This window comes from Pseudonaja textilis, chromosome 6 (assembly GCF_049901715.1).
Source record: "Pseudonaja textilis isolate UNSWEBS1 chromosome 6, rPseTex1.2, whole genome shotgun sequence".
NCBI classification, from domain to species: Eukaryota; Metazoa; Chordata; class Lepidosauria; order Squamata; family Elapidae; genus Pseudonaja; species Pseudonaja textilis.
In genome coordinates, this window is record NC_141995.1 from 41,952,588 (window position 1) to 41,965,076 (window position 12,489).

The 12,489-nt window shown below is 37.9% G+C and overlaps 1 protein-coding gene across 4 annotated transcripts in view; it reads left to right on the plus strand.

Moving 5' to 3' along the window:
- The window catches only part of ASB5 (ankyrin repeat and SOCS box containing 5), a 31,221-nt gene that overhangs the window by 16,038 nt on the left and 2,694 nt on the right, over positions 1-12,489 (plus strand). For 2 of the 4 annotated variants that reach the window (XM_087936381.1, XM_026699679.2), the window contains exons 2-7: positions 769-937; positions 4,998-5,077; positions 8,354-8,461; positions 9,221-9,371; positions 9,465-9,599; positions 12,142-12,333. In XM_087936381.1, the coding sequence (XP_087792507.1) occupies positions 880-937; positions 4,998-5,077; positions 8,354-8,461; positions 9,221-9,371; positions 9,465-9,599; positions 12,142-12,333 (724 nt within the window). In that variant the 5' untranslated portion in view covers positions 769-879. The remainder of the gene's footprint in view (positions 1-768; positions 938-4,997; positions 5,078-8,353; positions 8,462-9,220; positions 9,372-9,464; positions 9,600-12,141; positions 12,334-12,489) is intronic. The other 2 variants (XM_026699676.2, XM_026699677.2) reach the window with 1 other exon arrangement.

Below are 12,489 nucleotides of genomic sequence, written 5' to 3' on the forward strand. Positions count from 1 at the left end.
AAAAAGAAAAAAAGTTCTATCATCTGTTAAATTTTTTAAAAATTCTAAATATATTTCCATTTTTAGAGATTATAGAGAAAATGCCCTTCTTTCTATTGTCTTAAGCTGGTTGTAGACCATGATTCAGATATTTTAATCAAAAAAGTCTATTCAAACAACTAATGTTTCATAGACGGAGCATATAAGTTGCACCAAAGCCATAAATTAATCTCTGAAGTATAGAAAAAGTATAGTTTATGTATAAATCAGGAAATTATCTAAGAGTCCTTTCTTACAAAATATTTAAAGATAATACTGCAGATGATTATTTGTGTAATACTATGAGGGCATGGTATTTTTTCAGAAATACCTTTATGCAAACAGACATTTTGAGTTTATTGTCCAATTACATGTGACCATTTTCACATTATATGATAGAGATCTAGTCTATTACTTCATAACATGATATTGCAAAGTTTAACTTTAAACATTTAACTTCTGTAATGCTTAGTTCTTTTATTAAAAAGTTGCATAAAATAAAATACATCTTTCTCTTTTAAAGATGTAAATGAGGTTAAGAGATTATTGTGCAAATTTACTTAATAAATTCACAGAATATATTTGAATTCATAGCCAAATTCAAGTCATTATAATTTAGATCACATAAAATGAAATACTGTATATATTGTAAAGTATGCAATGTTGCAGATAGTATTTTTACTATACAGGACTTAGCAATGAAAGCTGAAATATTGTTAAACGTAGGTCTTGGGATATTGTTTTCTGCAGTGTCTTTACAGGTGAAAGTTCATTTTATACTGAGTGCAAGAAGCTCTTTCCAAATTTGGTTGACGTGTTATTAACAAGAATCAACTAAAGAGACAGCTTTTCTTATTTAAAATGAGCAGGATTTATAGTCAAAATTGGTTGGAAATGCCATGGGGAGATGGAGATTTAGGTACTGTATACAATATTTAAAACTTTCCTTATTTTTGTCTGTTTATGGTAGCATTTTAACTTTGATCTCTGCAATATTTACAGAACTGTAGCTCTTGTTCCTGGTAAATTAGATACCATATGACTTGCAATGCAGAATCCAAATATAGCCACTGGTACTTTGCATTTCAGCCACTGAGAAAAAATTCATAAGGAAATGTTAGAGGTTGTATTTTTCCCCCAAATAGCCTTTAATATTTTTTCCTTAAATTTAAAGAGCTAGACTGAATTGGAACTTAATTTTCTCTTCAGTGTACCCAATGCTGTGAAAGCTTGATAAAGACAAGTACAATACTGAAAGACTTTTATATAATCTTATCTCTAGTACTTCTAGGGTACTTATAATTCTGCCACAATCATTAAACTACAAGAATTCATTGCATAACTGAGAAAAATCTGTTCTCTTGTTGGACTTTGGCCTAGAAGTTTAAAAATTATGATTGGGCGTTTTCTGTATGGTGTTTTAAAATGTTAAGAATACAGCTTTATATTCTTGTCCTTTCCAATAGCCCGTAGAAATTAAATGGAAGAAGGGGGAGGGACTGTAGAATAAATCATTCCTCTATCAAGTAACTTAACAGTATTTTCAAATGAATTATACAATCCCTTTTTCTTTGCAAATGCAATCATAACAGGTACTGCAAGGTAGATTAAAATCCAATATAAAATATAGGAGATAACCTTTAGTTCTAATAAATAGGAAAAGGAGGCCCACAGGGAGTACTTTTGAAGTAAGATGTTAACTAGCCTATATTTGCTCCTAGTATAGCTATAATGGAGACTCTGGACACAGAGCCTTAGTTCAGTGCAGAGTTTTGGATTCTATCCTGACACTGTGAGAGAATGAATGTCATGGCTTTGCAATAATTACGTATGCCACAATTTTCTAAGAAGCACAGCATGTACATTTAAAGGGAGGAAACAGGAAAGTTAGCAAGGATGTGAATCAATATGTTTTGCAAGGGAAAATGAAAACTAGCAGTAAGAAATATTTTGACTGCAGTATTCTGCTTTTAACAAAATTAATAGTACCAGGACAGGCTCAGAATGCCTCAAGGATGCTAATCAGGCACTTTATATGCTTGGTACATTTTCCCCAATGCTGCAGCTCTGAAAGCTAATTTGGCAGCAAAACAAATTGGCACAAAAGTGTAATGAATTCTCTGCAGAGGATGGATGAAGGAGGTTGTAAATAGCAACCATACATTTTGGGGTCTGTTGCTCACGCAATAATTTGTTGCAAGATATGTGGCTTATATTTCATTTTCTAGTATATAGGATATTGTTCCTTTTACCATAATGTGGTAGAATTTTGTGCAGTGTTAAAATCAAATATTATGCACACATTTACATCTAATTTAAATCAGAAGAATTTATTTCCTGCAGGGAATGAACACTGGAAAGTATTTCATAAGTATTTCTGGATTTCTCTTCAGCTGTTTAGCAATATGTTTTGAACCCATGCATTGAATTGCTTAGTTTGCGCAATAGGGCGAGAGCTGAAAGACACACCAGTATTTTGATATGGTTAAAGAAATAGGGGCCATTTCCCCCTGGATACACCACTATACTAAGTGAATTCCATTAATTGACTTGCAGCTAATGGAACCTGCAGCTCAGTTCTAATATTTCATTCATATTTGGATTTACAACTTGAAAGCATTCCCATGTGTGGATAAATGGGGAAAAAAATACCATTACCATTTTTTTCTATTCAGAGAATGATTCACCAGATGTATACTGAGGGATGAGATCCAGATTTAGTAAGAACTACACAACCCATGGCCCACTGGGTCATTGTTTCAGAGATACTTCCTTTCTTAAACAAAGAAACAGAATGATTATGCAAAAAAGCAGTGGAAGCAGGAGTAACTTCCAATTTGCTACCAGCTTCCTCATTGAGTTTCCTTATGGGGATCTGGCAAGGAGCAGAAATCCCTTCCTTCCTTCCTTCCTTCCTTCCTTCGATTGATTGATTGAATTTATATTGCTGCCTATTTGCCCATGGTGACTTGAGGTGGCTTACAGAATATAAACCATATTTTTTTTTAAAAAACAATAAAAACTAACAAAAAGAATCAAATAAATTAATAAAGTTCAATAAAACAAAATCTGGAAAAAATCTGGGAAATGGAATAATAAAAATGATGTCAGTACAGCAACAGGCCAGAAATGCAGCAGCAGTTAGCAGCACTGAAGCAGCCACAATGTTCTCAAATTTTATTCCCTAGGGCAGGGGTGGGCAAACTACGGCCCGCGGGCCACATCCGGCCCGTTGGTCTTTTTAATCCGGCCCGCCGAAGATTGGCACAGAATTAAGGTTTGATGTGAATGATTGAATGATTGCATTCATTTGATTTTGACTTGTAATGACAGGCATTTTGACACCAGGTGGCGGCCCGTCTGTCAAATTTTAAAAGTCAATGAGGCCCCCGAGTCAAAAAGTTTGCCCACCCCTGCCCTAGGGAGTCACATATATTCTGTATATTCTGTAAATTAGCCCTTTGGAGGTACTTGGTTAAAACATTGTTGCTCTATGATGCATGGTTTCACCCAGTTAAAGGTCATGAAAATGAGAGTTTTCATAGTATACATAGTTTTTGAGTTATGACAGTTCACTTAGTGATAGTTCAAAATTACGACACCGGTCCCAAAGTACTTACAACCCAGTCCCTAAGTTATGTATGTTGCAGTACCAAGGACATCATTTAACCTTACGACTGACCACAGAGATACTGCAACATAACCCCTGCCTATTTACACACACCCAATCCTGTCTCACCAGTCTCCACAGTCTGCTTTGCTAGCTCACCGGGTTCCACATGCTCCTCCCCAACCTGGTACCAGTCCCTCATCCCTCACTTTCAAAGATATCTAGAGCTCCTGAATAGACTGGGCCATATGACAAAAAAGCAGCCATCTTTTTCTCAAATGCTAGCCACCCAGTAGAGCGCTGAACCCATTTGGGCCTCATCAATTGCACCACCATGGAGATGGATGGAGAGCTTGGTGCCCCAGCAAACCTGCACTTGCCGGGTGCGCCCTTGGGAAGATCAGGTGAGCAGGGAGGCGCCTACAGGCTGCAGGGGTTACCTGGAGTAAGAGGACCTTTCTGGCAACAATACAGGCAGCTGTGGGGGCACCTGCCCGCCACACCAGGGAGCACGCCTAAGGCTCTGGTACCCAAGACACCACAGAAGGTGAGTGAGAACAGATGGCAAAGAGCTTCCAGGCATGGTGCTCAGCAACTGCACTGACCTGGCTCACTGTGATGTGCTCGGCCATCCCCAGTGACAGTGCCACTACTCTGGCTCACTCTCCTACTATAGCTGCCCTTCCGCCATATAGTCCTGCCTCCTCCAGTCAAAACTAGCATGAAAAATGCCCTGTATTGGTTGCTGCTGCCACCTTCACACCACAATCCCCAAAGCAGTTTATTCAAACCGCCCAGCAGTGTGCAGGGAGTGCCTGCACACCACCCAAGCTGGGACCAGACACGGCCTTCAGAAATGCAATAGATTTTGTGTTCCTGCAAACGATTAAATCCTCTGAGCAAAAATGACTGTGTAAGAATGCAAAATTTAAGGAAAACAGCTTTGTCAGCATCTGGGGGGAAAAGGCCTTTTCTGCCATGTGGCCGAGCCTGTTCTGGAGATCTTCGAAAGGCAAGTAAGTGATTGATGATAAGGTGTTTGTGTGGAGAAGCCCCAAGCACTATGGAGACCCCAAGAGGTGGGAAGAGGAGCATGAGATATCTCAGTAGATGGGCAAGACCTTAGGTGGCCAGAGGCAAGTCTTGTTCTTGCACTAGCCCCCTGCCCCCATGTTCATTCCACTTCTGAGGTATCCCATGCACACTTAATGACCTATGTATTTGATTAATGAATGAATTGGGGAGAGCAGGGAGCAGGCTTGTTCATTTAATGTGATTCACATAGTTATGTACTTACGTTTTTTGTATTACTTCTTTTATATTAATGAAAATTATGTAATTTAATCTATTCCATGGTATTGTTCCATAGGTTCTTGGGCAGATCGCTCACCCCTGCATGAAGCAGCCAGCCAAGGGCGCCTTCTATCTCTCAAAACATTAATTGCACAGGTAAAAGGTGAAAATGTAACTAAAATCAATGTTAATTTCTGTTAAATTTTTACTGCTTTGTTAAACATGAAAATGATATTACTTCATTCTTCATTAATCACAAGTTTTGGTTTATGTGTTTTCTTTATTTGTTTATACAGTTCCAAGATTCTCACTATAGTATATATCAGGGGTCGCCAACCTTTTGGACCTCAGGGACCACCGAACTCATAATTTTAAATCCCAGGGACCACTAACCAGTTCTGTGGGTGTAGCCTAATTTGTGGGTGTGGCTTGGTGGTCATGTGACTGGCTGGGCATGGCTTGTATGTAAATATTATAAATATTTATATAAATATAGAATTTTTTATAAAAAAAGAGCAACTTTTACCCAAAATCAGGCAAAGCAGGCAGGCAGGTTGAGTTGCTCACAGAATCATTCAGTGATCTATCTATCTGCCATCGGTTACCTGAGTCTGTCACATAAAATTTGCTTGCCGTGAGTCTGCACTGAATAATAGAGCTTTCAGTTCTAAGGGAGGTTCGGCTATGCTTAAAAGCACAGCTGAAGATCTAAAGACTAACTAGAAAGCAAGAAATCCTATCATTTCCTGCTTCCTAGCTAATCTAAATCTCCCGGCACAGCAGAACAGCTGATGGTCAGAAAAAAGAAAAATAGCAATTTAGCAGGCAAGTTTGCCAGGTAAGGAGTGAGGGGGCCGGGAGGGCCCGCAGGCCATGTGGGCGGCACAGCCTTGTGTTTCTGCGTAGCCTGGATTAATTGCTTTGTAGGGTGTTCTGGGGGTGCGATTTCTCTGCGGCCCACCAAAATTTTCTCACGGCCCACCAGTTGGCGACCGCTGGTATGTATAACAGTGATGGTGATGTACAGATCAGAATCCGATACATTCTCTCCAAGCTCCAACTTTAATGAAGTAATAAATATCCAGGCATAGTGTTTTAGGATTCTGATCACTATCAATTTTACAATACAAAAACTAACCAAATAACTGCAATCCAGGCTCAGGTGATAAAAAATAATCTAATTCACATTGTTGTTAAAGGTTCCATGCTAACTGTACCTTTGTTTTGTGATAGAGACATATACATATCTTTCTTCTGCAATCAGTATCCTAACTATTCCAGGGCATAGCCAGCCATCATTATTTTTAAATAACAACCATACACACAACAAGCACAAGGCTGTAGTTAAACAAAGGTAACCAAAATTGGGATATGATTACAGAATGAGATTATCTTAACCACAATGTGATCTCAGGTTGGATGACTCTCTAATATGACTTTGCAGGCTATACAGTTAAGAACTGCTCATTCTCATTACTCCAATTTATCCAAGAATTGCTTCCTAGTTGAATCAAATTGATGAGGAAGGATATGCTAGTTAACCCTCTGCCTTCTACTACTGAATCTTTTAATACCCAGATCCCTCCCTTGATATGAGAAATATTTTCTGTAGCTATTCTATGCAGTTTATGGCTAGTTTAATTTGTGGAACAGGTTTTTCACTGTATTTTTATTTTTCTTATTAAAGTTAGACCCCATATTTCTGCATGGGCAAACCTTTAAAGTGACTTAAAACAATTTCAGCATGCATATCCCCATTGCCACAAGCCGATTCAAAAATATTCTAAATACAGACTGCCATCTTTTCCTGTTTAAGGTAGCTAAAACTTGAAAAATTCTTAAGTGCCCATGGCAGTAAAACTTTAGAATTTTCTATATTTCAGAGGATCTCCAAATTTGCAGTGCTGGGACTCCCCTGATGTCAAAAATGTATGTAATTACCTCCAGGAGTAACAATGCCACTAACTACATTATCGTCAACAACACTGATATCTGTTGGCAGAATTACCATTTCTCCAGTAGTTTTGGGATTTTTACATTGCCATTCTAAAGGTTCCACAGGCCAAGCCTTCCAGCCAGCTGAGTAAGGATGATGGGATCTGTGGTTCTCCTCATGTCTGAACCTGCTGGATGTGGGGAAAGTGGCTGCTGAAACCTTGGTCTTGAGCAACCAATTGGCTTCCAGTGCTGCATCACCTGGCAATGTTTTAATTAGAGATACCCAAAGAGGTGAGCTGGGTAGTGCCCTTTCTTCCTGGTTCTAAGAATGGCTCCCCACTTCTCCCTGTCAGTCATGTGCCATATATGACACAAGTTCCTTGCCTCCTACCTTTTCTGGGAATCAGATCTCTTAGAAGTTGTACTCCTTGCTCAACTATCTTTCAATCTTCCTGGTCACCAAAAAACTTATAACTCCCTCCATATTTGCTGTTTTTTTTCTGACTATTTGCATTCATATATGCCATGATTTATTGAGCAAGCCAGAAATGACAGTATGGTTGGGTTCACATGTAGTCCTAAGGTGTTTTGTTTTTGGTTTAGCACAGAGGTGGTATTCAGCAGGTTCTGACCAGTTCTGGAGAACTGGTAGCAGAAATTTTGAATAGTTCGGAGAACCGGCAAATACCACCTCTGACTGGAGATTTTACAGTATCCTTCCCCTGCCACGCCCACCAAGTCACGCCCACAGAACCGGTAGTAAAAAAAAATTAAAACCCACCACTGGTTTAGCACAATCTGTAGACTCAGATTTATAAATCAAACTTTATGACTTGGCATTATATAAGAAATAGAATCTGTTTCTATAACTTCTAGAAACTAGAAGTGGTTCTGAGTGTGGGGCCAGGAGCATTTCTAGGGAGGACCATTTCTAGTTTTGATGCAATTTAGTCAATAGGTAGTGGAAACATGTTCAGCTGTCAGTGACAATGAAGGAAAGCCACAAATAAATGCGCTCAGAAAAAAAGTTTGAGAATCCTGAACTGAATCACTGATTTCTCCTATAATCTGTGGTTAAATAAGCCACATGCTGTAGCACAACCCAGACTGTCTTTTCAACAGACAAAGCAGTTGCATTCTGTGTGACTGATTCTGTTTCCACATATTAAAAGACACAGTTGCTTTGAATTTTTATCAGATTTTTTTCTGAAATTTGGCATAGGACAAAAAACAAAGAGTAAGACAAATAACTGTAAAAATAGTAATTGCAATGAGCTGGTAAACAACATGGTTTTATACAGTATCAAATCAAACCCCAAAATGTCCTGAAGTATACAATTTTTTTTCGTGATTACATTCCTCTTGAATAATTGTTAAATGTGTATGTTATGCAAATATTGACTAAAGACTTCTTGTTACATAATTTATCTTTCATTATGAAATTGAATAGTTAGAAGACTTATTGTGATGGTTAATTTTTTGTTTTCTGCTTAGGGATACAATGTCGATGCTTTAACCATTGATCAAGTGACACCATTGCACGAGGCATGCCTTGGCGATCATGTAGGATGTGCTCGGATACTTCTCGAAGCAGGAGCAAATGTAAGTGATCACACTGATATTACTTTAGACTGTTAAAAAGCTAGAAAGCTTTTGTTAGAAGCATTAGGTAATATGTATCATACCTATTGGAAGTCTAGCTTATTACTATTTTTTTTTTTTTTTACTAAAATGACATTTCCTTGCAGTATGTAATTAAGTATATGTAATCTTTACTTACTACTATGGGGACTAAGTGGCTAAGATGCTGAGCCTATCGATCAGAAAGGTCAGCAGTTCAGCGGTTCAAATCCCTAGCATTGCGTAACTGAGTGAGCTCCTGTTACTTGCCCCAGCTTCTGCCAACTTAGCAGTTTGAAAGCATGTAAAAATGCAAGTAGAAAAATAGGGACAAGTTTGGTGGGAAGGTAACAGCGTTCTGTGCGCCTTTGGCATTTAGGCATGCTGGCCACATGACCAGGGAATTGTCATCAGACAGCACTGGTTCTTTGGCTTAGAAACTAAGATGAGCACTGCCCCCTAAGAGTCAGGAACAACTAGCATGTATGTGCGAGGAGAACCTTTACCTTTAATCTTTACTTAGCTGCATTCTGAATGGTTTGAACATGGGAAAGGGGGTACATATTAGATGTTTGATACACCTTGAGATGAGAAAATTACGCAGTATTGTCAAAATGTCACACTGCAAACCCTAGACTTTTTGTATCTCCAAACCACATTGGATACAAGAGAGCAATAAATACAAAGCATGATTTGTAACATGTACTTTATCCCCATCAATAATTCCAACCAATATTTTAGGTGAATGCCACAACTATTGATGGGATAACACCCTTATTTAATGCCAGCTCAAGAGGGAGTGCATCTTGTGTACAACTTCTATTGGAATATGGTGCAAAAATTCAATGGGAGACATGTTTTCCTTCGCCAACTCATGAAGCAGCCAGCAGAGGTAAGCCTTAGAATAGGCAGATTACAAAATGCATCAGCCATTTAAAAATTTAAGATTTTGTTTTAGGGATTAATTCAGTTATGCTTTTTTTAGGTCACAGTGATTGTCTAGAATTGCTGATTTCTTGGGGCATAGAAGTTGATCTATATGTTCCTCACTTAGGAACACCTCTATACGTGGCTTGCGTTTCACAGCAGAAACAATGTGTTCACAAACTTCTGCATTCAGGTAATATATATTGTTTGATGTATTTTTATTTTGTTTCTTCTTGAACTCCACCAGGCTTTCACTATACCTATTATAGTATTATAGTGTTTATTTGCTCTAAAGCCAACACATTTTTTTTCATTAGGCCACTTTAGTAGCTCTGCATCAATTTCAGATGAACAATAAAGATTATTTTTAAGTGTAGTTTATTCCTGAAAAATACATTACTTATGTCTCATTATGATCAACATCATCAGGATGAGGTGATATTGATTCTGAAAGTCATTAATTTACAAACATACAGGAATGTATTATGTTAATATGTTTCAAATGATACTTGTCATAATTAATCCCTATATCAACTATACTGTATATTTCAAATTAAGCCACTTTTCAATTCACTTATATATACAACTCAGCAGTACTTAGATCACTATCCATATTATATCTACAAAAATATAGTGAGGTCCCTTGTTTTAAAGACCCATACTTTTATAACTTAAATCTTATTAATGGAGTGTCATTTTTCTTTAAGATTCATTAAGATTATTTATTAATAAATAAACTTGCATTATTTTGTCAGATCATTCTGGGTAGACTTGTTATACCTCTGCAAAATCAGCTCTGGCTATACATTGACTGACTGATTATATTTTATTTCTATAACAAAAAAAGCAAAGTCTTCCTTAAATTCAATTCTCTGAAATTGCAGGGACATGGCGAATCACTTTCTTAGTAATGATTTCTAAGTGATTTTTAAAATACATTTTTTAAAGATGTTTACTTGACTTCCCAGTTTAGTATTCACTTCTGGGAATTCATGCTGATCTCCCATTTAATATCAAGTCTGATTAGTTTTTTTCAAGTGTAATCAAGTTATATAAATGCTGCCACCTTGTGTGATAACCAAAATATCAAGGCAAAAGCCAAAACAAATGTAAGAGTTTAAAATTAACCAGGGGCAAAATCTTTTATAGCCAAAGAATGCCTTTGAATTGCAGGGAGTCTCACAGCAAGAGCAGTATCTAAGACAATTTATGTCCAACGATCTAAGTTCAAGGTGACCAGTTAACAAATTAGGAATTGAACATGTGTTCTTAATGTGGGTTAGCCCATATCTCCAAAGGATGACATTGCTACTTAACCCACTTAGGTTCTAGAAATACATACCAGTTACTTTCTTTATTCACTACATTATGGATGAATAAGATCTACAGTCAGACCTTTTATTTACTAAGAGCAGCAAGAAGTTAAGGTTATCAGTGTTCTAAGCATCAAGATTGCAGGTCCAGAAGTGGAACCTGTCACCAATATGTACCCTGTCATATCTTCCTGAACCCATTACTTTTGTGATTAGTTCCACACTTCCATCAATATGGAGTTCATCCCTAAACAGTAACCAGAATTCTTCAACCTCTCCTCTCACCCACTGCATATGCACACATTTTACTCACCATGATATATTTAAATGCTAGATATATTAGTCTAATGGAGGGGTGTCAAACTTGATTTCACTGAAGACCACATCAAGGTTGTGTTCGACCTTGGGGACAGGGTGGGTGTGGCCAGGGTGGGCGTGGTGTCAGTCGTGTCGGGGATACCTGTGATGGCCAAGTGTTAAGGCAGGACTTCCCTCAGATTCTCCCTCGCTCTCATTATAATCTTCCTTTTTTCTATCTTTCCTTCCTTCCCTTCTTTTCTTATTTTTCCTTCCTTGCTCTCTTCCCATATTTCCTTCTTTTCTTTGTTTTTCCTTTTCTCCTTTCCTGTACATTCTTACATACTCAAATGTAAAAGGGGAAACATTTCTCTCTCTTTTGTTTTGTTTTTAGTTTTTTTGCTAGCCCTCTGCCAGTGAAAACAGATCTTGGGAGGGCCGCGTGGGCCCCCCGGGCCCCATTTCACTGGCAGAGGGCTGCAGGAGACCATTGTAACCAAAAATGGGGCACGGGGGGGGGCACACGTGACCTTGCTGTGCTTCATTTTTGCTGGCAGAGGCATAGTAGGCCAGTCCTTTGCTGTTTCCAGGTCAGCTCTGTGGGCCAGATATAAGCACCCTGTGGGATGCATCCAGCCCACGGGTCTTGAGTGTGACACCCCTGGTCTAATGTAATCTAGTTTGATGTGATGTATACCCAGACTCTAGTACCTCTGTTAGGAAACTATGTGACTGTTAATATCTATAAGAGAGGCACTTCTAAAGATGTCCCCACTAGCCAAGGCTCATTTCTTTTTCATACAGGAGAAGGTTTACTCCTGCAGTTTCCCCAAGATATTTAATGTACTATCTGACTTGGGCAAAGCTATGGTTTCTGCTTTACAAACAACCAATATGCATCTATTTTACTGGCCTTTTACATTTTAATTAATTTTACTATTATTTCCAAAGTTATATTAACTATTTTTAGTACTCGCTGGTGTGGAAAATTAGAATATAAATGAAACCAATTGCTAAGAAATGTTTATTTCTGAGAAACAAAAATTAAACACTGTGATCTGATTATGATTCTTTATTAAAATATCTTTAGGTTAATGTGAAATGCACTCTATTATAAATCCATAGGGGCAAATGTGCAAAAAGGAAAGTTTCTGGAAACTCCATTGCATGCAGCTGCAAGGCTACCTAATACAGAAATAGTAAACATGCTTCTTGAGTTTGGAGCAGATATTAATGCCAAAAATTCAGAGTTTGAACGACCAGTAGATGTTGCTGTTTCAAGTAGCTTGGTGGAAAAAATACTGCTGTTACATGAAGGTAAAGTTTGTATTTGTTCTTTCTTTGTTGCTATTGGGTTTTGGATGGCAGCATTGAACCCAAGCTGCTTCTTTTTCTCTTTCTCTTTCTCAGTGCTGAGGAAGCACATATATTAGATTTAGAATGAGGGGAGAAGAATTTTCCATCCTCCTGTCT